We start from the raw sequence: 27,345 nt of genomic DNA, 5'->3' as shown, positions 1-27,345 counted from the left end.
TCAGTTGACCTCACTCAAAGGACAAAACAGCAACTTAATCTTGTTTATTCAAAAGAAACAAGTCAAATGTTTTGGTTTTCACTTTATTTGATTCAACATTTTGCCAAGTGGAAAAATAGAGCTCTGTATTCAACATCAATCAAGATTTTGTAAAAAGAACAGTTACTATCCCTTCACCAAATACACTGTCAATAAGACAAGTCAAGCAGCAGTAGTAAGACTCCCAAGATTTTTGGGATAGTACCTGACTGAATTTATTTAGCTATACACCTTCAAGTGTCAACAACGGAGTATATTAGGGCCTTGGCCGGAGTTTTCACAAACTGGGACATTAAGCTTCATCAAACCTCCTTTTCCGTTCTTAAGCAAGTGCTCAATTCAACTGGAAATGGGTTACTGGAGTAGGTCCGTTTCCTCATAAATTTTAAATATTGAAGACTAATAGGACCGGTATCAGGGTTCTATGCCAAATCTTCTAAGCGTCACAACAGTACACACCCCTCTTCCCACAACTAAAGGGCAACATGTTCAAGGCACACCAAACAGTTTCAGGGGCTCTTTCTCAATCGTCTGAAATCTGTCCTTGTTTCTTTTCCTGCATTGCGCTGATCTGAAAGAATTGAGCAGGTGAAAGCCTGCCAGCCTACTGATGAGCTTCCACCATATTTTCACCTGCCAAATATTTTCTAATCAGTGCAAACAAGCAGAGAAAATGAAGAGGGTAAGAATTGTTACAATTGAGAAAGCGCTAGGGACTGCATCACCAGCAAGGCAGGCAGACTTTGCATAGGCTGTGAGTCGGGCCCAGAGTTTAGTCAAGTGAAGTGGTCAGGACAATCTCATGGCCCAAGCTAGCTTAAAGAAATTGATTTTTTGGAGCATGTTTCAAGCCTGAGCGAAGCAGAAAATTCCTGTGACAATCAATGGAGTCTGAACAATTGATCTCATGGAGGAACAGAAAGAGACTGATGTCATGTGCGTTTTGATATTTTCACCTCCATTTCCCCATCATAATGCTTCATGACTCATTGATTCCCAGCATGCTATGGGGCATGTTCCTCTGCCCAGGTGTTGCCGACACCTGCCAGAGCTTACAACTCCTAGATATGTATCAGCTAACCACAAATGTTATACTAGCAATTTGTCAGTCAACGTCTGAGCATGGGAACACGACCAAGGTAAGGATTGGAAAGGCATGTGCTGCTGCTCTAAAATAGCAAGCAGTAGGGGGAGGAACACCAGATGAGCTCATGCCCCTGACAGGGTTAAAAGCAGAGTTAAACATCAATGCAAGGTGCTTTCTTTTGCATGCACCGCAGCTAAAATCACATTTGTCATTTTGGTCTTCCCCCATGTATAATTATTTAGTCTGGCCTGACGACAGGTTTACAACAAAGACAGTCAATACACAATATCACAACATGAAATGGACATTTTTGCATTTTGGTAAAACCTTGCGGCCCAAATGTGCACTCAGTCATATCAGGGGCACTTTGTGGCTCTAAAAAATATAAATCGAGGCCCAATAACATTCTCTCAGGGTATCCCCAAGTTCCATAACCTCTTATCATCCCCTAAGGCGAACAAGATGAACATAAACATCTTTCTTTCACAGTGTCAGTCAGAACCTTATGTTACACTGCTGTGGAGAATGAACATCATGTTTATCTGTGGAGAAGGGTTGTGTCCAAATGGGCCCTGTTCAAAAGTAGTGCACTTCATAGAGAAAAGGGTGCCATTTGGGATGCATACCACACAATGCTGGTCCCTCAGGCAGCATTTAACAAGTCCATACTCTCCCTCATCCCTCCCTCTTTACCATCCCCTGACCAATGTGCTGTTTAATCAAGCGCCCCGTCTTCCTTTTGTGTTTAAGGCAGAATAAATCGCCCTCCTTCCGAGAGTTCAGAATCAGTACAGAAGAGGGCTATGACGAGCGTAAACTCAGGCTAGCTACTGTATTAGCGTCACATTAGCCTTTGGTTGCTCTTGTCATTTCATAGTTTATCTTCTGGGTGTTTTAAAGCTTTATGATAAAGGTGATGACGGCCGAGAAGGGGAAGGGGTCTGTACCGTGTGTGTGCGTGTAGTGTACTGTTGGTGTGTCCGCTGTAGCTGCAGGCAGACAAAAGCGACGGACTGCCCTGTGGTGCACTGCAGTGTCGAGAAAGGGAGGAGGAGGGGATGGTTGAATTGGATGGAAGAGAAGGATGGATGGGGGAGGGGTGTGGGGAAAGACTGCAGTTGGAGACCCGATACAGGCACAAAGTCACGTAACCTGGACTTGTGCTGCATGCCTTCCTTTGCAGGACAGGCCACAACACAATAAACAGGCTCTCACTCTAGGCCATTTTAAAGCTAGCGGGTCATGGAAATATGAGGTATAAAATGAGCACATGTCAAATTACGTGAAGATGTGTCTTCTTTAGTATACTTGTTTGCATGTCAATGTAAGGTGGCTGGTTGAAGAAGTCATGGAAGTATGGTGCGTTTTCAGCTAATCACAACAATGCCTAATCCAAAATAAACTCCAATCTTTTCAAATCCAAAACCGGTCTTCAAGTAGTCCAGGGTCTAGGCCTTAGGATAAACTACTGACCCTCAAGACTCAAGCTTCAAGGTAATCAAAAACAACTATGGTAATTGAGCGTCAATGGTTGAGGGTTGATTTCGGCATCGGCGCAACTGTCCCCTTGTGTTACTTGGGTTCAAATGAGTTGTTTTTTTAATTATGTCAATGCTGGCTCCCGGAGATTGTATGGATCTTCCATATGTCCACGTCACAGCGGAAGAGAGGAGTGAAGGCATCTATCCATACCCCATTCGTTGCATAAGAAAGAAATGGAAGTTGCAATGCCCTCCCATAGACATAAAGCATGCCCAGGGTCTGTGAGGGACAGGGTGGGTGACTGACACTACATCATATGGACCCCTGGTAAGGAGAATGTTTGTATGTGTGGGTGGGTATGGTGGTGGGATTTGCAGTGGGGAGAAAATATTCATATTTCATGACTTATGCTTATGGAGTAAGACAGAAGAGCTCTTGATCGATCTCTCACCTCGGTTCTAGTAATCTATCCATGTCATAGCTTGCAACAGCCAATTAAAGGCCAGTTGCTTTGTGATAGTGGGAATCCATCTTAGAACAGTTTAAATGCTAATTAATGGGGAGAATGGGAGATTGAGGTCATTGGACTCTAGAAATAAAACGTACCCACCCATTGTGAACTTTTTGTGTTCTAGCCTTGCTACTCCTTTGTGGCACTTCCAATTCAAAGCAGAAATTCAGAGAAGACTACAAAGTCCATTAATCCCACCTCCCCTTTAGATGTGAGCAGAAAATGCTAATGCTAATTGTTAGCATAGCATCGTCCAGAAAATGCTAACTAATGTTAGCTTTTAGCATAGCATATCTATTAGCATAACATGCTAACGCTAGCTATCCATCCAATGGATCTTGTTTATCATCTAGTGATGAGCCTGGCTATCCCACCGTGTACCTGGGCCTGGACCGGCCCATACTCCACCACCTCCCCATCCACCGTGATCACCCCTTTTGACGAGTAGGGCTCCAGCCGCAGCGCCCGCACCCGGGTGTACACCAGGTGGGGGCTGTTGTTGGCCAGGTGGGTGCCCTTCTCCATGGCCAGGAAGAGACGGAGCAGGGCCGTGCGCGATATGCCTGCTCGGACGTATATCAGGTGGATGAGGCCGTCATCAAGTGTAGAGTCGGGCGCGGCATACAGGTCCTTTGCCAGGTGAGACTGGTACATGGCCAGCATGAGGACAAAGTCCTCCTCGGGCACCACCACCCAGTCGCTGGGCACCGGCTGGTCCAGGGGCACCAGGAGAGAGTCTGGCGGGCCTGTTAGGGTGGCATTTGCGGACATGGGTTCCCTCTTCTTCGCCTTGAAGGCGTTGTTTGAGTTACGGGAGTTGTGGAAGGTGAGGTGGGCTGTGTTCTGGCACGGCGAGTCCTTCAAAGGTTGGCAGAGGAGGGTGGAGGAGCAGAATGCAGACGATGGCCGTTGGTGTTGAGGTGATGTGCTTGTCATCTCCAACGAGACTGGCGATTGCCCATCCTCCTCTCCATCCACCTCGTCAACCGGCAGGTATGCCAGACGGCCCTTATACACCCTCAATGATGCCAACCTGACCAATGTGCCCATGGTGAAGCGGGCGGCGCCCACGTGGCGGTACTTCTCACTCTCAACATCCACGTCAGCCACGAAGCCCCAGGCCAGCGAGAGGAAGGAGAAGAGGCGCGTGGGGTTGGAGGGGCTGGAGCCCAGGTGGACAGAGGCCAGGTCCATGCGAGACACCAGGCCCTTACACAGCAGGAAGCCACAGCTGATCAGCAGCTCCTCGCTTGACACCGGCTGGGCCCTGTCAGAGGAGAGAGAAAGAGGGGGAAGAGGAAGGGGGAGAGAGAGGGGGGAGTTAGGGGTAGACACGACAGACAACAAAGACAAGCCCAGCTGGGAGAGGGGGCTGGGGTGGGGGGGTAGAGAGGTCATGGGACCACCAGCCCCACATCCACCACTCAGCCTGCTGTCTTTTCTTCATCACAGCTTATTAGATAATGACGTCTCAGAGTTCCATACGACTGGGGTCACGTCCATATGGCAGCATATCCATATTCAGCTTGGATTCAATATTCAACCTAGGCATTAGGCTCACCAGTCAATAACAGCCATTGGGGTCTCTGTTCGGCTTTCTTTTATCATGGTTTCTGTACATTGTTTTTATATACAATAACATCGTACCATTTTGAGCTATTTTCTTAGTCACTGAAAAGGGAACCTGTGTGTAGCATCTCTTAACAACCAGTAGAGGGGGTTCAAACTATAAACTATTAGAGTCATCCAATAGATCCCACTGCTCAAGGCAAAACTGACCCGTTTTACCGTTTGTGTCCTATAGCCTACAGCCCAAACAGATCTGGGACCAGCATATATACATAGAACAACCGGGGGAGATGAACATAGAACAACCGGGGGAGATGAACATAGAACAACCTGGAGAGATGGATAGACGGACAGACAGGAGGGCATGCTGCTTGTGTAATTGTGATTCATTGTGTCGATGTTCTGTACTGTGGTGGTTAAAGAATGAGCCAGCAGCAGTATGTTTGTTCTCCGCTACTGATTCTGGGGATTTACTCAATACGGTTTGTCAAACATGTGGGCAGTAGTAGGCCCTGTGCTGGTGTAGATGGTTGTTTATAGTGGGTCCGTCTTTTCGGTCTTCCTGGAAGTATATTTCTCACCCAACTGGATAAATTGGTTTTCAATTAATTATTCCCTTCTTTGAGCTAATCACTGATCCAACATGGGAAACATCAAAGCAATGCATTACATCCAACATGGGAAACATCAAAGCAATGCATTACATCCAACATGGGAAACATCAAAGCAATGCATTACATCCAACATGGGAAACATCAAAGCAATGCATTACATCCAACATGGGAAACATCAAAGCAATGCATTACATCCAACATGGGAAACATCAAAGCAATGCATTACTTGCCACAAGTAATCATGCCAGATTGAGTACTTTAAGGAAGGGGAGGAGGGAAGCATGCATTTTCAAAGTACATTATTGGGACTAACTGCTGCTAACTAACTGCTACATGGGAGTCTTGGTGTGTCACCCACCCAGAGTAGTGGTGTATAGAGGCAGCCAGGGCGTTACCGGAGCCCCCTGGTAGGATGCCCAATGGGGTCTGGATGGCCTCCTCCCAGTCCTCTCTCTCCATCAGGCCATTCACAACCTGGGGCGGGGGGACAGAGAGCAGGGGTCACCCAACAGCCAGAGACTCACCAGATCTAGGGCCACTTTCACAGACCAAGATAAGGCCGGGTCGAAACTAAAGTGCACTTTCAGTGGATCCTCTCCAAAAATAGGCTGAAAATCGGTGTCTGTGCAACAATATGCAAAGTCAGGCAGAACCACGGATCTCAGCAAACTGGGGGTTTGAGGTTTAGAAGAGAAATGGATGCCATGTCGGCACTAAAAGTTCCAAGACAGTTACTAGGTCAAGTAAGAATGCACATTTGAATTATTGTCGGGAATGGATTATTGTACTTGTACCTCACCTCAAACAGCAGTCCGTCCCCGGACATGATGACTAGAGCACCCCACTGTGACAGGTCAGCCTCTCTCACCAACTCCCTGGCATGGTTCTGCCGCTCTGAAAACAGACAGGGAAGACGAGTACATTTACACGTGTTTAAGTGTGTGCCCGGCCGTACAACCACTGTTTGTGTGTTATTGTAGTGTCAAAATCCCTCTCTTTTGTAGTTGTGAGACCTTTAACTTTCCAATCCCTTTGGGAATCAAGGGGGTGTGTGGTTTGACAAAGTGAAAAAAAATTGAGATGACAAGGGCAAGTATGACCCTTCAGGGGACAAACTGTTGTGAGTACAACAGCTGAACAACAAAACAAAAGGGAACATGGAAGGTAGACTACACAGGAGATTGGTGGTAGAGGACAACTGATATGCCACCTACAGTACCAGGCTCAGTGGAGGCTGGTGAGGGAAGGACGGCTCATAATGAGGTCTGGAACGGAGTGAATGGAATGGCAAACCCATGGAAACCATATTTGATCTATTTGATACCATTACCCCTCAATTAAGGTGCCACCAACCTCCTGTGACCAGGTTAGCAGCACATGTCTTTAGGGCAGAGAGGACAGTTGATATGCCACCTTAATGAAATGCAGTATCACATTGTAAATTAGATTAAAAGGCCATATTACGTTATAGGGCCCTCCATCAAATTTGACTGGGGCAATCAGCAGATTGTACATTGCAACAGAAGTAGGATTACGTGTCCCTTATGATGCTGATCTAAGGTCAGATTCCGTCTTTCTCCCTCAATGGTTAAGGTTGGGCTTAGGTGAGGGTACGCTGATCCTAGAACTGTATCCATCATTCCACCAGGAGAAGGATGTTTCCCTAGCACTGACCTAAAGGTCAGTTTTGTGTTATTTATCTGTATGGTTAAGGTTATGCTCAGGTGAGGGTAAACTGCTCGTGGATCTGTACTAACGGCTCCTAGAGCTGTCATTTATTTTCTTTAGGGGCCAGTAGTCTATCAGTGGAGGCTGCTGAGGGGAGGACGGCTCATAATAATGGCCGGAATAGAGTGAATGGAATGGTATCAAACACATGATGAAACCATGTGTTTGATGTATTTGATAACATTCCACCAATTCCCCTCCAGCCCTCACCATGAGGTGCCACCAACCAATTAAGGTGCCACCAACTTCCTGTGTAGTCTATATATAGTGAGTGACTGGTACTCCTTCCTGTATCATCACCATTACTTTTCAATCGCACCTTTTAGTCCCTTACATTTCCCTAACACTCCTGCCAGGTTAGTAAGAGCAGCACACTCTCAGAGAGAAGCGTGCACGCACGCGCACACGTATTTCCTCTCTCCTCAAAACACTCTTTATAAAAGGCCAGACCGTCTAAGAGCTCTTTGTTGTTGTAGCCACTCAAGCTTAACAGCATAAGCCAAGTCTCTCTTTCTTCCCCAAGGAATCTTATCTCTGCTTCTCTCTAAGGCTGTGCTTACACAGGCAGCCAAATTCTGATATTTTTTCCACTAATTGGTCTTTTGACCAATCACGTCAGCTCTTTTTCATAGCTGATCTAATTTGGTCAAAAACATCAGATTTGGGCTGCCTGTGTGACCGCAGTGTCTGTTTGCACAGAGATACTGTGTAGCAGTGTTTCCCCAACTCCGGTCCTCCAGTAACAAGTGACAAGAACACCTGATTCTACTTAAAGCCCTTGACAAGTAGATTCAGGTGGTTTTGTCCGGGGCCACAACAACAATATGTAACGCTGGGGGTACTGGAGGACCGGAGTTGGGAAACCCTCCTGTAGATCTTGATGTTCCCTTGTTTGTTCTTGCATCTGAAACCCACCGACAGCAATACCCTCAATCTATTTTTCCTTTCTGTGTATGTAGTCCACAATACAGTAGTGTGATTGTTCGGTGTATCGTTTTATGCTGGTCTTGACACAACAGTAGAGAGCATTTCCCTCTGCAACATAGGCCTCGGGGGGGGGTGGCATCCAATTACTGAGTCAGCGTCCCAAATGGCACCCTATCCCCCACACAGTGCACTACTTTTGACCACAGCCTACATTGCTGTGGTCAAAAGTAGTGCACTGTGTCGGGAATAGGGTGCCATTTGAGACACAAAGAGACCTTTCATTCATTACCCTCCTGCTGGGCCTGAGAACCGTATATACAGGCAGGGAAAATCTATTTTCCCTTCATCAGTCTCCTCACGTGACATTTGCATACGCAGAGGCTGTAAACGCAGTGTGTGTATAGATAACCGGTCAGTGTTAAGGTGGAGGTGGAAAATCTATGTTGGCTGGTTGCTAAGTAGGAGAAGATGTTGTTAACCCACTCCCTTTACTGTAAATGGTGATAGCTGATATTAGCCGCTAGCAAAAAGGGAGGGAGGTAGCATATGTGTGTTTAAAGTGTGTGGGGGGGGGGGGGGGCTTTTAGTCATTTATATGAGTGTTTGCTCGAGGTTGGATGTTAAAATATAAGAGGTCTGGGAATGGGTGCAGTGCAGACACACACAGACAGGCAAACAGACAGACACAGGTAGGGGGGGGGGCTTTTAGTCATTTATATGAGTGTTTGCTCGAGGTTGGATGTTAAAATATATGAGGTCTGGGAATGGGTGCAGTGCAGACACACACAGACAGGCAAACAGACAGACACAGACAGCTGAGGGGGAAGTTGATGCTTTTAGTCATTTTTATGAGTGTTTGTTTTGGTGTTGGGTTGGATGGTAGAATGTAGAGGTCTGGGACTGGGTGCAGGGCAGTACTGTAGTGTAGTTTGACTGACCGGCTCAGTCTCTGGGCTGCAAGCAATTGTTCTTCCTTCTTCCCAGCTCTGTGGCTCGAGACTAAATCATTACACCGCTCCCTTCTGCTCTACACTGGTCCTTGGGTGGAGGGGAGGTGTGTGTGAGTTTGGCCGACTATCCTGTTCTCTACAGTGTGTGTGTGGACAAATATCCTGTTCTCTGCACTGTGTGTGTGGGCGTGCACATGTGTCTCTCAGGGCAGCCATTGTTGTCCCTCTAAAGAAGCTATCATTCGGACTCGGATTCCAAAAAAAAGAAAGAGCGCGAGGCTTAACCCTAAATGCCACCATGCAGTTTCATGTCCCCACTCCCCTCGTCCCTACTCACTTTGATTCACTCTCCTTTCCCTGTCCCTCTCCTCCCAGCCACACTCTCACTGACCCTGCCTCCCACAAAAGGAGGTTCCAAACCCATCTCACACTAGGGTGTATACAGTATACTGCTGGGCTAAGGACACAGACATGACAGACATTTTTTATTTTTTATTAAAAAGGGACCTTTCAATGGTCTAGGAATGACGAGGATCGCACCAGGGCTCCATAATGCACACTGACAGACATAGCAGGGATACTTTTCATTGCCGTGTGCGCATGTGTGCGTGGGTGACTACCTGTTCACAAAGGCTACGCCGAGTGTGTGTCTAACCGGAGACTTTGGGTCAACAGAGGTGGAGCAGAAGTGGCAGTGGTGTGTGTGTGTGTATAGAAAAGTCAACCCGTTTGGGAGCTGGAGGACACGCTGTGGCAGCTTAGTCAGCACCCAGGGACAGGGACAGCCTGAGGGATGTAGAACCACTAGAACCACCGCCTCACCGCACGCTCTCCCCCCTGTGAACCAGTCATAGAGAACAGGTCAAAGGCTGTAGAACTCACTGTTTTGAAAACCAACCACAGCTAGGTTACAATGGCACTGGAAGTTATCCCGCAACCGATTCTCCTAGGTCTCAAACTGACTGACTCTTAATAGTCAACACTGGCTTTTTCTACTATCTAGTTTCCGGGCCACAGGCTATATGATGGGCTTTTACTGTTCTGTTCCAAAACCACCACAGCTAGCACTGATGGTAGATGGGTCACAACTGCACGTATCTCACTGGAAAGGCTGTCACTGGGAAAGGAAGTGGGAGATAGCTAAGAGCGAGGGAAAGATTGAGAGCAAGAGAGAAACAGAGATCTTTTGAGACCCTCGTGCCAAGCGTCCTCCATGACCAGTTGCCCCGTCTCCCTCTGGGCAGTGACCTCATCCTTCCCCTCCCACTGGCACCAAACACAGCCAGGGCTCCAATAATGGGCCTGTCCTCGCTTATTAGCGTCCCCATGCTAACCGTCCGCTAGGCTAGCACAGCTCTGGCCCTGCCTTACTGGATTAGCAACCAGAGCCACTGATATTTTCTTTTCACATTGAACTTTTCAGCATGGTTCCAGTGAACGGATAACCAGTCCAGCCCAGTACAGCTTGGCTTGGCTGGACTCTGTAGTGTTCAAAGGTGTAGCAATGGTGATGCATAATCTTTGTTTGCAAACTAACGCCTGCATAACCTTTCGTCTTAGTGTTGGCATCTACCTGTACGGTGACTACCTGGCTATTACAGGTTAGACTTGAATCAAACCCAGCGTCTCCGAGCTGTGGCTGATCATGGAGAAGGATGACGACATCCCAATGGACAATGTCCTAGAGATATTCTACAGTCAGAGATGATCTACCCTTGTATCTGGCAAGTTAGATCACCAATCCTTCTGCATAGGACTGACTGGTCTCAGAAATAATGTGCTTTTACATACATAGCATTTCAGAATGCATTCAGAGAAATGCTCTCTCAGTTTTGGGAAAGGGATTCATTTTCTTGCCTGCTCTTTGATACTGCAGTGATTTAAGAACAGAGAGAGGGAGATAAACTCAATAACCTAAAACTAGGGCTGAAATGTAGGGCTTCAAAAGCTACATCGGGATCATGTTCATTAGGGAACCAAATGGTAGAAAATTTACTAAAACATAGTAGGGGACTGCCTAAACTTGTCCAACAACAAACATTTATTTTTCATTTGCAAAGCGGTTCACTACGGTGTGCCCTAATGGATATGACTCATCTGATAAGCTTTGAACCAGAAGCCCAAAGCAAAACCAGGACATTATCAATCCAATGTCCCCAGACTGTGGCAACACATATTATAATGATTACCCCATCAATGTGGCTTATAAATGACATCAAATCACACACACACACACACACACACACACACACACACAATTAGCCCATCAATAGGGTCCACAACATCAAATCATGGGGATACAGATTTACAGAGGTTTGTGTGTAAACATAACATATTACATAATGGATCTACATACATACATATGTGCCAGCAGTAGATTAATGACTGCCAGCTAGCGATGAAAACAGCCAGAGGATTTATAATGGGGGAGGGAGAGGGGGGAGAGAAAGAGGGAGGGTCAGCTTGAGAGAGACTGCCATTAGCTGCTTTGCTTTGTGGGACATTGCCAATTGGAGAGGAGGGACACAGAATGATGGTTTCTGTTTTGTTTGTCCAGTCTGCCAAGCGGCTGAGAGTTAGTGTGTGTGTGTGTGTGTGGTGCTGGTAGTGCAGCGCTTTGACAGTCGAGTTATTCATTGACCTGTAATTGCAGGTGTTAGTGCAGGATATTGACCTGCGATAAGCTGTGTGTCAGTGTATGCACACGCATTTACTCAGCAGAGATGACTTGTGTGTGTGTGTGTGTGTGTGTGTGTGTGTGTGTGTGCGTGCTTGCCCTGTGTGTGTGTGTGTGTGTGTGTGTGTGTGCGTGCGTGCGTGTGTGCTTGCCCTGTGTACCTATATGCGTGTGTGCGCGCGCGTTCCACGCATGCATGCGCGTATATATGCACGTACAGTACGCTAAACTCACCAGTGATGACCAGTGTGTGTGGGACCCCGGCCTCGTTAAGCATGCGTTGGACGTGTCCGGTGAAGAGGCTGAGGGCCTGGCCCTTCCCACTGTGGGGGTTCACCAGTAGCATGACGCTGCAGGGACGGTGCACCTCACTGTAAAGCACACCTACAACAGAGAGGATGCGTGGACAGAGGTTATGACAGATGTTAGACCCTCTAATTTTCATAACCTTGGCAGAAAATCCCATTAACACAGAATCCTGTACAATGTTTAAAGTTAATATTCAGTGTTGTTTAACACAGTGTTTAGCATAATTACATATTTTCCCCTTTCTGTAACATACATGATTTCCAGTGTTTTACTCGAGGTGCGGGTTTGACGGTCGCTCGACATGATACTGAATGTTTATGGGTTATTCTCATGTCTGTGGATAGGGATTGACGCCAGACTGGAGGTACAAGGATCGAGGACACACTGATGTGTGATTCTGTAGCAGCAGCCAGTCATTGACTTTTGGGTTTTACTTCCTTACAAGCCTCTCGGGCTGGCGTTTCCAGAACATTTGGCGCTGTCGGATTAGGACATAAAGGGCCCGTCTCCAAGAGGCCAGTTAGATATTTTCTCTACTTCTGTGCTGGGTGTTGTGTCCCTGTTGCAACTTGTAATAAACCCGATTGAGTCTATCTGTGACTTCTCTTCTCTTTCGTTACAGCAATATGAAATGGAGGGAGAAGCTTGATCTTACTATTATTAAGGTCAGGAGTTTTTCCTGACCATGTTCCATGACCAGGCCCTATAACTAGGGCCCAGAGTTTTTCCTGTTCAGGTCACATTGGTAGTCAGGAAAAACTCCTGTCCCTTATGTCTACCATTAATCCTCAGAATATACTGATTAGACAAACACTCAGAGCTATGACTCGGGGGCTTCTTTGCCAATTATTAACTTTCTGCATCAGCCCTCTCTAGCTAAACCATTCTGGGAAATTAAAGTATTTTAGTCACGGAGGATTGGAAAGCGAGATAAACAAGTTTGACAGATGATGAATGACTTGCTATGGGTGGAGCACAAGGACAGTGTTTTGGATGCTCCCTGGATGAGGTCATCCACCAACATCAAACCTAATTGGCAGGATGTGTTTTTCTAGACGACCCCACGTCTACTGGAGCTACTGTCAACATATATCGCAGACTACACAAGTTAGGAAACACCACCTATCATAGTTACCATATCTGTACTACTGTAAACAGTGCATTGCAGACTATGAGTGTGTCCCAAATCGCACCCTATTCCCTTTATAGTAGTGCACTACTTTTGAGTAGGGAATAGAATGCCATTAGGGATGCAAGCCTCTGACAACACAGGTTAGGTTATGAAACCCCACCTACCAGTACTGTAGATCTGTGGTATCTGTGGAGTTTGGTCATGGGACTTTGACTAAGTTAGATGGAATGGGGTGTGTCTACTATAGGTGCCTTGTCACAAGGCAGTTAAAGTGACATCATGTTTTCTTGTGTGTTTGATAACACATGGTCTCAGTTAACATGGCCTATTGTACCTAGATAGGCTTCCTACTTTGCTTGACGTATACCAAACAAAAATATCAACTCAACATGTAAAAGTGTTTGCTCTGTGTTTCGTGAGCTGAAATAAAAGATCCCAGAAATATTCTGTATGCACAAAAAGCGTATTTCCCTCAAATTTTGTGCCCACATTAGTTTACATCCCTATTAGTGAGCATTTCTCCTTTGACAAGATAATCCATCCCCCCTGACAGAAGTGGTATATCACGAAGCTGATTAAAAAACATCCTTACACAGGTGCACCTTGTGCTGGGGACAATAAAAGGCCACTTTAAAATGTGTTTTTTTTTTTTATGGGGGAAAGCGTATTCTGATTGGCTGGTCCTGGCTGCCAATTGAGTGGGACTATGCCCTCCCAGGCCCACCCCAGGCTGCACCCCTGCCCAGTCATGTGAAATCCATAGATTACGGCATAATGAATTTATTTCAATTGACTGATTTCATTATATGAACTGTAACTCAGCAAAATCGTTGAAATTGTCTATATCTTTGATCAGTATAGATAAAGCTTTGTAGCGGCCCAAATACACTTCCATCTAAAAAAAAACACACCCTCACACAAAATGTAGGTTGAATCAACATGGTCAACATCATGAATTTTCTAAAAAAATATATTTTTAAAAAGCAACACTGTTTTTCATGTCTCATTCTAACTCAAATTCTAACCACATACCAACAATAGTGTTTTCGATTCATTCCAAGTTGAATTTACGTTTGTTACCACTTTAATATCAACCAAATTGGATGTTTATCGGATGTCTTTGCCTGATGGGTCTTGTTCTCATGAAATGTGGACCCTTTCTTAACAAGTTATGAAGTTCTGGGAGGACGGAGTTGGCAGGGTCCTCATTCGTAACCTTTGAGTAAATTTCACACAAAATGTCTGCATGCTCCATTTCTGAAAAGCCTGTGCACGTACAAAAATATTGGGAGTTGTTGATATTTTACAGTGACTTTTTCAAGCTAAACATGCATGCTGCTTGTCCGCACAACTCACACATTCTGCAAGACTAATTGCATATTCAAACAATTTAAAAAAGTAGGCTAAATGCTACAGCCCTCACCCCCAGATGAATTGTTGTTCACTATTTTGTTTATCAATAGACTATTGGGGTTCTATGTCCTGCCTTGGTAGGCTCTGAGATTAAACAGACGCTCCCATCACACAGCAATACTGGAGCCTACCCATACTGTCAAATTACAGAACCAGTCAAAAGTTGACACACCTACTCATTACTAAATTCAAACAAAGGAACCTACACTGGTACGTTATATAGCCAGTTATATGATCCTGTCAGTTTAGGGATTATTGAAAGACGGGACAATCTCTACTTTTTCTTGAAATCGTTTTCTAAATATGAACAACATTTGAAATATACAGTACCAGTCAAAAGTTTGGACATACCCATTCATTCAAGGCTTTTTTTCTTATTTTTTTTTACTATTTTTTACATTGTAGAATAATAGTGAAGACATCACAGCTATGAAATAACATATGGAATCATGTAGTAACCAAAAAAAGTGTTAAACAAATCAAAATACATTTTATATTTGAGATTCTTCAAAGTAGCCACCCTTTGCCTTGATGACAGCTTTGCAGACTCTTCCGTTTTTTTATGAATACAATTTTCATCATATCCCCCATTTGCACAAAATACTGACTTGCCAGCTTGCAATACAATATTTCAACCACTCGCAGATGTGTGTACGCGTGATCTAGAGTTTGTGGCGAGGTGAGCACATTCTCACATCAAGTCAATTTATTTAAAACGCCAACTTTTGCATGAAAAATAAGATGTGTGTACGCGTGGTCTAGAGTTTGTGGTGAGCACATTCTCACATCAAGTTAATTTATTATAAACGCCAACTTTTGCATGAAAAATAAGCACGGTTTATAAATGAGGCCCCGGGGCAGTTCCCTCATAAATCATTTGGCATGGACCTGTGCCAACCCAGCTGGAAAGGGCCCCAACCATGCTGTGTTTTTGCATCATCATTACCCGCAAGGCCTGTCTTGTCTCGACCCATTGACACTCCCTTTTAGCCAACCTACCCATTCCTAAACATTCCTTCATTATAAACTGGCTGTGGTTGAGAGTACCACTTCCACCTACGGTCTTGCTTGTCAGCAAGATGCAATGGTTAGGGTGAGGAGTTTTTCCAGGTGAAACTGGTCTCTAGCTGACCTGACCACGAAAGCTCTTGGCCCTAGTCATAGTATAGCCCTAGTATCCTACAGCCTATAACTAGGGTTTGGAGGTTTTCCTGGTCAAATCGGGGAACATCCAGTATAACCCATTATCAGCTAAACGACACTGGCTCATTGCCACATCTAAACGAAACCAACAAAGCACACACCCAAACAGAGAGAGAAAAATTAGCAATCTGGTTTTGGCCTGTTGTGGTTGGAGCTCTGAACAGATCTGTGTTCTCCCTTTAACAATCACATCTGAGCATGCCCAGTGGGCACTGAGGTAACACAGTAGTGTGGGGGCGGATAAAGTTACAACAAAACTTGCCATGCCCTTAAAAGGTCATAATCGTGTCATCCTCATTAAAGGTCAATCTCTTAATTCTCAACATCCTATGGTTGCGACATGTAGTGGTAGCAGACTACTATAAAACTATAGTCCGGTTGTTACAGTGCCTTGCGAAAGTATTCAGCCCCCTTGAACTTTGAGACCTTTTGCCACATTTCAGGCTTCAAACATAAAGATATAAAACTGTATTTTATACCATCTTGACAGTGGTAAACCAAACAATTCCAAAGGAACGCTTGCTGCCTGAGTGACATTTCAACTGAATTCACTAGTGCGGTGATTAAGAAATGTCTCATCTGTAGACTTCAAAATGTAAGAGTGAACAATTTTATCCTGAACTTTAATGAAATAATCACTGCTCTGCTATTCGCCACAGGAAATTCCAGTTGAAATGAAAGGGAAGGGAGAAAACCCCCATAAAAGAGTATTTTTCTGGTCTCGGCTTAGGACAGCATCTTAGAATAGCAAACTTGCACAGTATTGCGTGATAGATCTCGCTTGCGACTCAGTGAAGTGTCTGTTCTCGTTAAGACATGGAAGACGGAGCATTTGTTTATTTATTAGCTAACACTCGCTTTTCCTCGAATCTGAACTGGGTGGCTTACAGCTTCAATTGACTATAGAAGATGTTGGTGTAGGGTGAAGTTTCCCCTAGACACACTGATCTTGGGTCAGTTTTCCCTCAGATGGTTAAGGTCAGGATTGGGGGAGAGGAAGCTGATCTGAGATCTGTACCTAGGGGAAAGTTCACCCCTGAGCGATGATGTTCATATCAGGGAGTGAAAGACTGACGACTCACAGTTGAACTTCCTTGACTTTCGGGTGAACTTCCAACGAAAACATTCTTTGAATTATGCATTAGCTACTTATTCTAATGTCGCTACTTTGAGTGTAGCTCAAGTTCTCTATTTGTGGAGACTGGGGAGGTATGACACAACGTTAATTGCGGTTGAATGAGCCCGAGGTGGCCTAACCATCTTTATAGGAAGGAAGGGAAGGCAGGGTGCCAGGTGTTTTATACACTTGCCTGGGCCCAATATGTATTTCTGTCTGCAGTCTATGTGGTTATGAATACCTGATGCGGCCATTCTCCCTCCTCTGTCTCTCGTGCGTCTGTCTCTCTCAATGTGTCTCTCTCTCTCATTGTGTCTCTCACTCTGTAATTTGGGAGTTCTGTCTAGGGGGAGAGGATAGGGGGCCAGGGGGAGGGGGGTGGGGTTTGCTATCATGCTATCTCTTTCCCCCACCTCACTTACTCAGGCTCACTTCTAACAATGTTTGAACATGCATATTTCCTCCCTTCCTTGGAGTAATCCCTGATCTAACATGATTAGTGGTGTAAACAACGCAGTGGCGTGCTCGCTTTCATCTATCTGACTGTTAGTTAGATCCGTGGTGACTTTAAAAAAAAGTAGGGAGGAAGTAAAGATGTCTTCCTTAAGAGGGTTTTAAAACGACCTCATCCGCCACCTTTTAACACTTTGGCTCAGCCACTTTATGGTCCCCGGCCAGACGTCACAGTTTCATAGCAAACAGTTTACTACAACGTATGTTACATTCAGGTCGTAGTACAGATGTTTATATCGGCTTGTTTTGACCCGAATAAATGGTATTGACTGGGATTGCACCTTTAAAACCTGGTTTTCTCGACACAACTCATACAGGGTGTCTATGTGCCTTCATGACAATAGTAGTCTGACCTAAATTCAACCAAATGAAACTACCCTGGTACATTATATTGTCAGTTATATGATACTGTCAGTTCAGGTATTATTGAAAGACACAATCTCTGCTTTTTCTTCAAATGTTTTTCTAAATTTTAACAACATTTTAAATATACAGTACCAGTCAAAGGTTTGGACATACCCATTCATTTAAGGGTTTTTCTTTAATTGTACTATTTTCTACATTGTAAAATAGTAGTGAAGACATCCAAACAAGGAATAACTCATATGGAATCATGTAGTAACCAAAAAAGTGTTAAACAAACCAAATATATTTTATATTCTTCAAAGTAGCAACCGTTTGCCTTGATGACAGCTGACAACAGTCTTGAAGGAGTTCCCACATATACTGAGCACTTGTTGGCTGCTTTTCCTTCACTCTGTGGTCCAACTCATCCCAAACCATCTCAACTGAGTTGAGGTCAGGTGAATGTGGAGGCCAGGTCATCTGATGCAGCACTCCATCACTCTCCTTCTTGGTCAAATAGCCCTTGCACAGCCTGGAGGTGTGTTGGGTTATTGTCCTGTTGAAAAACAAATGATGGTCCCACTAAGCACAAACCAGATGGGATAGCGTATTGCTGCAGAATGCTGTGGTAGCCATGCTAGTTTAATGTGCATTGAATTCTAAATAAATCAGACAGTTTCAACAGCAAAGCACCCCCATACCATCACACCTCCTCCTACATGCTTCACGGTGGGAACCACACATACGGAGATCATCCATTCACCTACTCTGCGTCTCATAAAGACACAGCGATTGGAACCAAAAATCTCAAATTTGGACTCATCAGACGAAAGGACAGATTTCCACCAATCTAATGTCCATTGCTTGTGTTTCTTGGCCCAAGCAAGTATATTCTTCTTATTGGTGTCCTTCAGTAGTGGTTTCTTTGCAGCAATTCAACCATGAAGGCCTGATTCACACAGTCTCCTCTGAACAGTTAATGTTGATGTGTCTGTTACTTGAACTCTGAAGCATTTATTTGTGCTGCAATTTCTGAGGCTGATAACTCTAATGAACTTATCCTCTGCAGCAGAGGTAACAATGGGTCTTCCTTTCCTGTGGTGGTCATCATGAGAGCCATTTTCATCATAGCGCTTGATGGTTTTTGCGACTGCACTTGAAGAAACTTGAAAAGTTCTTGAAGTTTTCCGTATTGACTGACCTTCATGTCTTAAAGTAATGATGGACTGTCGTTTCTCTTTGCTTATTTGAGCTGTTCTTGCCATAATATGGACTTGGTCTTTTACCAAATATGTCAATCTTCTGTATACAACCCCCACCTTGTCACAACACAACTGATTGGCTCAAATGCATTAAGGAAAGAAATTCCACAAATTAATTTTTAACAAGGCACACCTGTTAATTGAAATGCATTCCAGGTGACTACCTCACGAAGCTGGTTGGGAGAATGCCAAGAGTGTGCAAAGCTCACATCAAGGCAAAGGGTGGCTACTTTGAAGAAACTCAAATATAAAATATATTTGGATTTGTATAGCACTTGTTTGGTTGCTACACGATTTCATATGTGTTATTTCGTAGTTTTGATGTCTTCATTATTATTCTACAAAGTAGAAAATAGTAAAAATAAATAAAAACCCTTGAATGAGTAGGTGTGTCCAAACTTTTGACTGGTACTGTATATTTTGAATGACCAAGGTATCAGCTATCATACAATGTAAAGGAACAACCCCCTGATTTTATTTATTTTTCTCATAAAATGCAACTAACTGGATTTGTCAAAGACCATTAAAAGGCCTTTGATTTTTACATTTATTGTCCAAGTGTTTAAAGGCCTTGATATGATTCATTTTAACAATAGATTATTCAAATATGTAATACAAATCTCCAGACGTATTTTTGTTGTCTAGCACTATATCACGCTCCAGTTTTTATTTTATTTTCTTTTTGGCATGTTCTTTTAGATTCAGAACATAAAACAACATTTAGAAAGCAAACATTTTCCATTGGATCTAGCACGGCAAATACGTCAATAGTTTAAGCATATGTTGCAGAAAAGTGATTCAAATATATATTTTTTATATTTATATTGACAAAAATATGGATCTTAAGGTCGATTAGCCATCCATGATGAAGTTGACAAGCCACTGATGGCGTTAACAACAAATACTCAAAATACATATTTTTGCTTATAAAACAAAACTACTTCAATACAAATATTTGTAAAATATATAAATGATTAATTTGAAAACACTCAAAAATATAACCATTTCATCAGATCTTTCAGCACTTTGATGTTATATATTTTTGGATTTGCATCAAAATTTGCAAAAAGTTGCAACAAAATTCATATCCTATCTTAATCCATCGGGCAGATGGAGCTGACAGTTTATGGTTGTAACAATGGCGATTTCAATATTGTTCGTTTAAATCTATCAAAAGCAGAAAGCTTTACAGACCATGATTTGTCCTGTTGCACTACATGTAATGAGGACATGAACAAGGGGTCCTTATGGTAGAGCTGACCCTGCTCATTCATGATTAACTGAATTGACCAAATCTCCAGACACTTTTTTAGGAATCCTAGTTTTGAAATACATTTTGTTTAAAGTCAGAGAGGGCTATTGCAAGAAACTACACAATATCCTTTTCAGTTAATATTCCTTATTACACATTTTAGAATTGTAAACACTTTGAGAGTTTTAAATTGGGAGCCTTTGCTCCGGACAAGGGCATTTCCGGGCATTGAGCAACACATGGAATTGAATAATATTGAAAATATTTAGAAAATTCCAAAAGAAAAAACTCCCCCCGTATAAAATTCCCCTAAATGTAATTTTTAAGCTCAAATAATAAAAACAAAATCAAATATTTTCCAACTATAAAAAGAAAGCTTGCCTGCCAGACAAGGATTGTCCCGACTTTCAAGAATTCCTGAGTTAGTACATAATACGGTAGGTACATAACCTACCATGATAAGCTCAACGCCAACAGACTCTTAAATAGTACAATGGTAGCAAGCCAAGTCATGCTTAATTATTGCATGTACCCATCAATGCATTCCTACACGTCAGGTGTAGGTAGTACTAAATCTGGACCAACACCCATCACGAGAAAAGCCCGTTTCCACATGAAAGGATTTCTGGATTATAGGTTATCATCACCCATTTGGCCACTAGCAGCCATAACACATATCTTAAGTATAATATGGAGAAGGACTGGGCGATATACCGTGAATGCTGGTAATACCGTTATGTATCCACATACCGGTAAAGATTTTTACAATACCGTCTATAATTACATTTTGATAAAATGCTAAATAAACAAAAGTTTTACAAAAAAGTTTTGTCCATGTTTTGTTGAGCATTAAACCATCAGAACGGAGAAAGCCTATTAACACCACTTAAATTAATTTGATGCCATCCTAGGGCCATGCACTGGTCATAAACCATATTTAGAACGTGTATTACTCAGAAACATTGAATACTGTCAAAAATATTGTGATACGATGTTAAAGCCTAGCCTTAATATTGAATGGATTTGCCATAGGCTAACACATCCACTAAATGTAGTTAGCTTAACTGTCTGTATTTGTGCTGGTAAGATACAAATCAGATGTGTCTTGTGTAGGCTGTTTTAGTTCCCCCATCATATATATTTTTTTCATATCGATCCTGAAATCGTCTTTGTATACCTACATGAACCTCACCAACCTAAATGCGTCTGATGGTACCTCACCAAGACAAACACAAATAGAATAGTCTTGTACACAACAGCGTGGCAGTGTGTTCGAGCGAGTAAGCAGATCCTGGCTGAGTTGAGACTCAAACCAGACCGACCACAAAGGGTGTCTAGGGAGGAGATGCCTAGTGTGGTGATTTGTTCTCAGAGAGAGAGAGAGAGAGAGCGAGAGAGAGAGAGAGACATTGAGAGAGAGGGGGAGAAAGAGAGAGGATAGCGAAAGGGATTCAGAGATTGGGAGAAAGATGGGGGAGAGAAAAAGGGGAAAGAGAAGGAGAGTGAGATGAGGGAAAGATAAAGAAGGACAGATAGAATGGCACAGATGCAGATGGAGAGAGAGAGAGACGGGAGAGAAAGATACATAGATCGTAAAGTCAGCGCGAGACAAAGTGAGAGAGAGGAGCGGAGAGGATCTAACCACCCACTGGCTGTCATTCTCCTCTTGAGTGGTGTCTCCTGGGTAACTTCGGCAGTGGGGTGAGATGGTTGTGTTGAAATAAAACAAACGACTGAAGTAAAAACTTTACGTATTTTTATAACCTATAACTGACAAGACTTTCGCATTTGATAGAATTAAACTATCACTCAGATTTAACTAAAGACTTGCAGCTTACATGCCTTACAGTACATGGTCTGTAAACATGCAACGTAACATAACAGCAGATTATAGCCATGATACCTTACAGATAAAGCTGTGTGTAGAGGAAGATGGATACCCATTGTGAAAAACCCACAACCACATAGTGAGAGACTGCCCTTCTCATAGATGGTAATAGACAAGCATTTCGCTACACTCGCATTAACATCTGTTAACCATGTGTATGTGACAAATAAAATTGGACTTGGTCTTCGTTGAAATGTGATTGAAGCATTGTTGTGTCATTAGCCGAATAGAGAACACGAAAAGAACACAGCATGCCATAAACGGACAAGGACATTCACTTTCTTTTCATTGCTATACAGATGTAATTCAAATCTCATTCAATGTGCTGTACATTGAGAAAAAACAGATCCAAATTCCTATCAACATTATTGAGTGACAATGACATTTAGCTGATTTTCCGTCCAGCTTGTGTGAGTGTGTTGTAATTCCTCTTTTTACTTCAATAATCTTCACTGAGTGGCCTGAAACACTAAGCTGCTGTGAGCCCATGGGTCTAAACAGGGAACGCCCCAGAGAGAGGTGTGTGTGTGTGTGAGAGTGAGTGTGAGAGTGAGTGAGTGAGTGAGTGAGTGAGTGAGTGAGTGAGTGAGTGAGAGAGAGAGAGAGATGGGCTTAGTCAGAGGTCTTGACAGCACGTCAAGGCTCATCTTGGAGAACATCCGACAAGAGTCCTCAGCGAAAGGACTGCTGTCTCACTGCTGGGGCCTCCGAGCGAAAAAAACACACACGACTTTCCATCTCCCTCTTTCTCTTCTGCTTTTGAAGCAGAGGAACAGATGTATGAACACAGAAAACTCAATGCTACCTATTTTCCTAGAAAAAAAAACAATAACTAGAAGCTAAACCATGCCCCTTAGCATTGGGAATAAAATATAATTCTGTAGCAGTGGAAGTCCGTGGTATATTGATCTGTTTCATCCAGGATCGATAATATCCAATAACACCTAGTCAACTCCAATAGAATATCAATGTGTGAAACGATGTCTATATAATACCAATATGCTGTCATCCTAGTATTAAATAACATTTAATATGCTATGTTGTATGATTACACCATGTTCATTACTATACCCCAAATCTCTAAATGTCTATTGTAATGCATGCTGTTGTCCATGCAGTGGATCTGGTTTGTCGAAGGGGCCACTGGGTAAGATATTAGTAATGGTATTGAGTGTGCTGGAAGTGACCTGCTTTGTTGCTGAAAGGAGAGGCCCTTGAGATATGGGACAATGATGCCTGTCTTATTAATTTATCCGCACTGTGTCCCAAATGGTGCCCCATTCCCTACACAGTGCACTACTTTTGACTGGAGCCCATGCAAAAGGGTGCCATTTGGGACTCAGTTCCATTTCACGCTACAGATGCACTGTAATGACATGGGTGCCGCGGGATATGTTGATTTACAGGCAGATGAACAGGCGATACGGCTCCCTAAAATGGTATGTTGTTTTATGGTAATAAAATGGTTGTGTCAACGTTGAGGCGATATCATTGTCAAGTTTCAAAGGGAACTATAATATCCATAGTACAGTATCTTGCAAAGTTGACTTCTAGCTCATCACTCCACTATCTTGCTTCTTGGACAGCTTGATCATTGGACAGCTTGATCATTGGACAGTTTGATCATTGGACAGTTTGAACAGTTGTAGTTAGATTGTGCAGCAGCCCACCGCTCCCCCACCACTAGATGTCACGGCACACAGGCATATATTCATGCATTGCGTAAATAGAAACGCCTCACTTTGCTGAGGAATTCCAATAGCTCACATCCTTTGACAAAGCCTCTCTAAAGAATTCCCATCATCTCGGTTTATAGGCTACCTTCATCTGTTAAGTTAGTGTGATTGGATGACTATAGACTTACATAGCACTTTCCTTCTGAACGGATCAATCTTTTATTGGTTCCCTGCATTGTTACCATGTCTACAAGGTAAGAGACAATGACGTGGGTTGACCCTTGTTTCTGAACCTTCCAATTAAAGTGCATTTTCCCACTAGAGTAATTATAGACTTATATCCCTTAGCACTTATACCTTTAGTAGGCCTGTTGCCAAGACCAGGGCTGCCCAACCCTGATCCTGGAGATCTACTGCCCTGTAGGTTTTCAGTCCAACCCTCTTCCTGAAGATCTACCCTCCTGTGGGTTTTCAGTCCAACCCTAATTTAAAACACCTGATTCTACTAATTAGCTGCTCAACAAGACTGAATCAGAGATGCTTAATTCGGGTTGGACTGAAAACCTACAGGACAGTAGACCTCCAGGAAGAGGGTTGGACTGAAAACCTACAGGACAGTAGATCTCCAGGAAGAGGGTTAGGCAGCCCTGGTCTAGATCAGGATTTCTCAACCCTCCCCCAGACATTTCACATTTTAGTTTTAACCCTAAACACCTGATTCAATTAGTCAACTAATCATCAAGCCTTTGACTAATTGAATCAGGTGTACCAGTTTAGGGTAAAAACAAGGAGAGAAGCATGTTGGGAAATCCTGATCTAGATGTTTTTTCTCTGTTAGTATTTCTCTATTAGGCCAGGGGTATTCAACCCTACGAAGTCTGGACCTGCTGGTTCTGTTGTATCTGATAATTAATTCCCAGGTTTAAAAAAAAAAAAACGTAAAAAGCAGAGGAACTGGAGTTGAGTTTGAGGGGGTTAGGCTATTGTTATTCTAGATGCTGTTTTGTTGTTACTTTGGGCTGTTAAAGGTTGCTTAGTGAACATTTGTAATTTGAGTCTGTCTGACCAGTCCTATTGTTTTATTCATTTACGGAAATTAGTTTTAAAAGGTAATAGAATAGCCTGAGACAGATGACACTGATAAAGTGCGGAACTTGCTCCACAGCAATAGACTAGATTACGCAAAAACAACCCTTTGTCTATGACTAAATAATGTGCACTAGACAGGTATACCGACTTCATAAATAACATGAATGCGATAAGCACACACACCACTTTCAACCGCTTATGAGAAAATTATACGATACTATATGGTTAACTAATTTAATTAATGACTTGCTCACGATTTCTCAAATGTTGCTGACGAACAGAGCTCTCCCGGATGGTGCCAGCCCATTTCTCTGCCTCCTCCAGGTTGGCGCGTGGGTCCTGGAACAGGGCCACCCGAAAGCACTGCTCGACACGTTGCCTGGCCACCCCAGAGCTCATCCATCGTCTTTTAAAAGGGTAGAAATAGACCGAGAAGTACGCTCCCGCGTCCGCGTTGTCATCTGCGCTGAAAGCCCGGCAGCCGACACAGTCCCTCAAGTTGAAAACCACCTTGGTCCGTCCCGCAGGTGTTGACGTGATCTTCTGAATGGTGAGGTCCCTCTCGGTTAAACTCACCGCGTACCTCACCTTTCGGTTGCCCGTGGTCGTGAATTCCCCGTACTGCAGAACCTTGGTGATTCCGTTGCGATATGATGGAGGGTCCGATTCGGTTATCTTCGGTTCCATCCTGCGCGCAGAGGGAGGAAGGGACGCGATCCGCAGACCTGCTTGCGCGTGATAGGGGGACGCACACAGTCATATACCGGCTGAAGAAGCAAGCGGTCCGCAGGGCAAGAGACTGCGAGTGATTTCAACGCAATTAAGATTTTTTGCCATTTGAAAAATGTGTCAGATCGCTCTCTAGTGATAGAATTGAGGAACGACAGTTAAAGCGTTGTGGACGGCGCCTGTACCAAAAGTGATCGTCTAGATTTGCCCACGAAATAACAGTATAACAGTATATTTCACATGGGACCTGTCAACGAATTACATTATGTTCAGAATTTTTCATCAGACCTTGTCTACAAAGTGTATGACCATTGTGTCATTTCGAAAGAATGTAGTCTGCATGGGCTTCTCTTCGCTAATCAACGCACCAAGCGCGCAGGAAATGGGGAGCGGAAAAGTGGAAGGCAAAGCACACTTGTTATATCAGTAGAATCTCAGGGGAAATTCCAAATGTGTCTAGACTAGAGTGAAGAGGAAAGGAATGCAGTAGTCTAACATTCGTCTCAGCTCTTCATCCCAAAATCTCTTATCTGCGGTCTGTGTCTACAGCGCGCTCTTTGGAGGAAGTTGAGCTTGTGTTGTCACCATTTGTGGTCCACCACTAGTACCAGAAAGAGGGAGTGTAGGATTCTGCCACTTAGTGCGGCATGCCAGTGCGTATCACATGTTATTTTAATGTGTTGGTCAGTAAACGCCTCAGTGGCAAATGTTGCTTTCTCTAGAAATTAAGAGTCTAATTCCAAAACGCTATATATCCGTTTTCAGAAATGTTGGTAACTTCATTTCAGATAGACAAATAACCATGTTTTTTGCTAAATGCAATATGTCTCACTCTCAGAGAAATAAGTAGACTGCCAGGTTTTACAGTCAAATGTATCAAATAGCTACATTTTTAATAAAGACATGTACGATACCTTTGTGACGTCAATATCTAAACGTTTTTCAAACAAGTAATTTGAGATCTGTATGTAAAATCATTTAGATTGGACCTTTTATGCATTAAGCAGATGGTCTGATTCAGAGCAACTTACATTAAATGCATTCATGTTAAGATACTGTAGCCCAGTAAAATAACCACATATCACAGTCAAACATACAGGATACGAAATTACATTCCAGCTAAACAATAGATATATAGCGTTTTGCAACATAACACAATTTCATACACATCTAAAGTCTATGAATAAAACATCGGAGAAAGGTCATATTTTACACACACACACACACACACACACATGAAGGTAAGCAATAATAGTTTCTGATGAAAAAACATACATGTGAAAAATTGGTGGATATAACATTTGGGAAATAAACTCTTAATATGTAATGTGATGATCATCAATGTTTATTTTATTATTTGAAAAAAATGTCACAGCAACACTCTGTGTTGATGTTGAGTGTTGCTATGGAGCTGTTACATGCATTTTTTTTCAAAGCCTGATAATGACGTGTAATATGCATTACACCTTATAACAGTTTAGGCTAAACCTATCAGCATTGGTGCACTTACACTGACACGGCATTGTACTGAAGATGCAGCAATGGCTCGAACCCCTTGCAAGCTGCAGAGACAGACTTGGATTGATCAGCTGCGACTTGGTCCGGGTCTGCTATAACCATGGTTGTTGTGGCAGAGGAGAGGGTCAGGGCAGTTTCATACAGGAGGCCTCTGGTTTCATTTGATAATGAACTCTCTCTCTCTTTCTCTCGCTCTCTCAGCTGTAGATAAAGAGGGTGTGATTAATTGGTTTTGGCATCAAGACACTCAATTCTACCACAAGCCCGTCGCCGGGGTGTCAGAATGGGGGAGAACATCTATCTCAGTGTAATTAC

The 27,345-nt window shown here is 43.4% G+C and overlaps 1 protein-coding gene across 1 annotated transcript; it reads right to left on the bottom strand.

Moving 5' to 3' along the window:
- Positions 1-69: 69 nt before the first annotated feature.
- Positions 70-25,903, bottom strand: LOC110485951 (sphingosine kinase 1). Its single transcript, XM_021557210.3, has 5 exons — positions 25,038-25,903; positions 11,819-11,968; positions 6,102-6,196; positions 5,661-5,776; positions 70-4,386 (listed from the first exon to the last, which is right to left on the bottom strand). Exons 1-5 carry the CDS (start codon positions 25,468-25,470, stop codon positions 3,465-3,467), a joined length of 1,716 nt encoding a protein of 571 aa, XP_021412885.3. The 5' UTR covers positions 25,471-25,903; the 3' UTR covers positions 70-3,464.
- Between the last annotated feature and the right edge of the window lie 1,442 nt (positions 25,904-27,345).

The sequence above is a fragment of the Oncorhynchus mykiss genome, chromosome 13 (assembly GCF_057628025.1).
Source record: "Oncorhynchus mykiss isolate SJ-2025 chromosome 13, ASM5762802v1, whole genome shotgun sequence".
Classification (NCBI taxonomy): Eukaryota; Metazoa; Chordata; class Actinopteri; order Salmoniformes; family Salmonidae; genus Oncorhynchus; species Oncorhynchus mykiss.
This window is presented reverse-complemented; position numbering and strand designations above follow the sequence as displayed.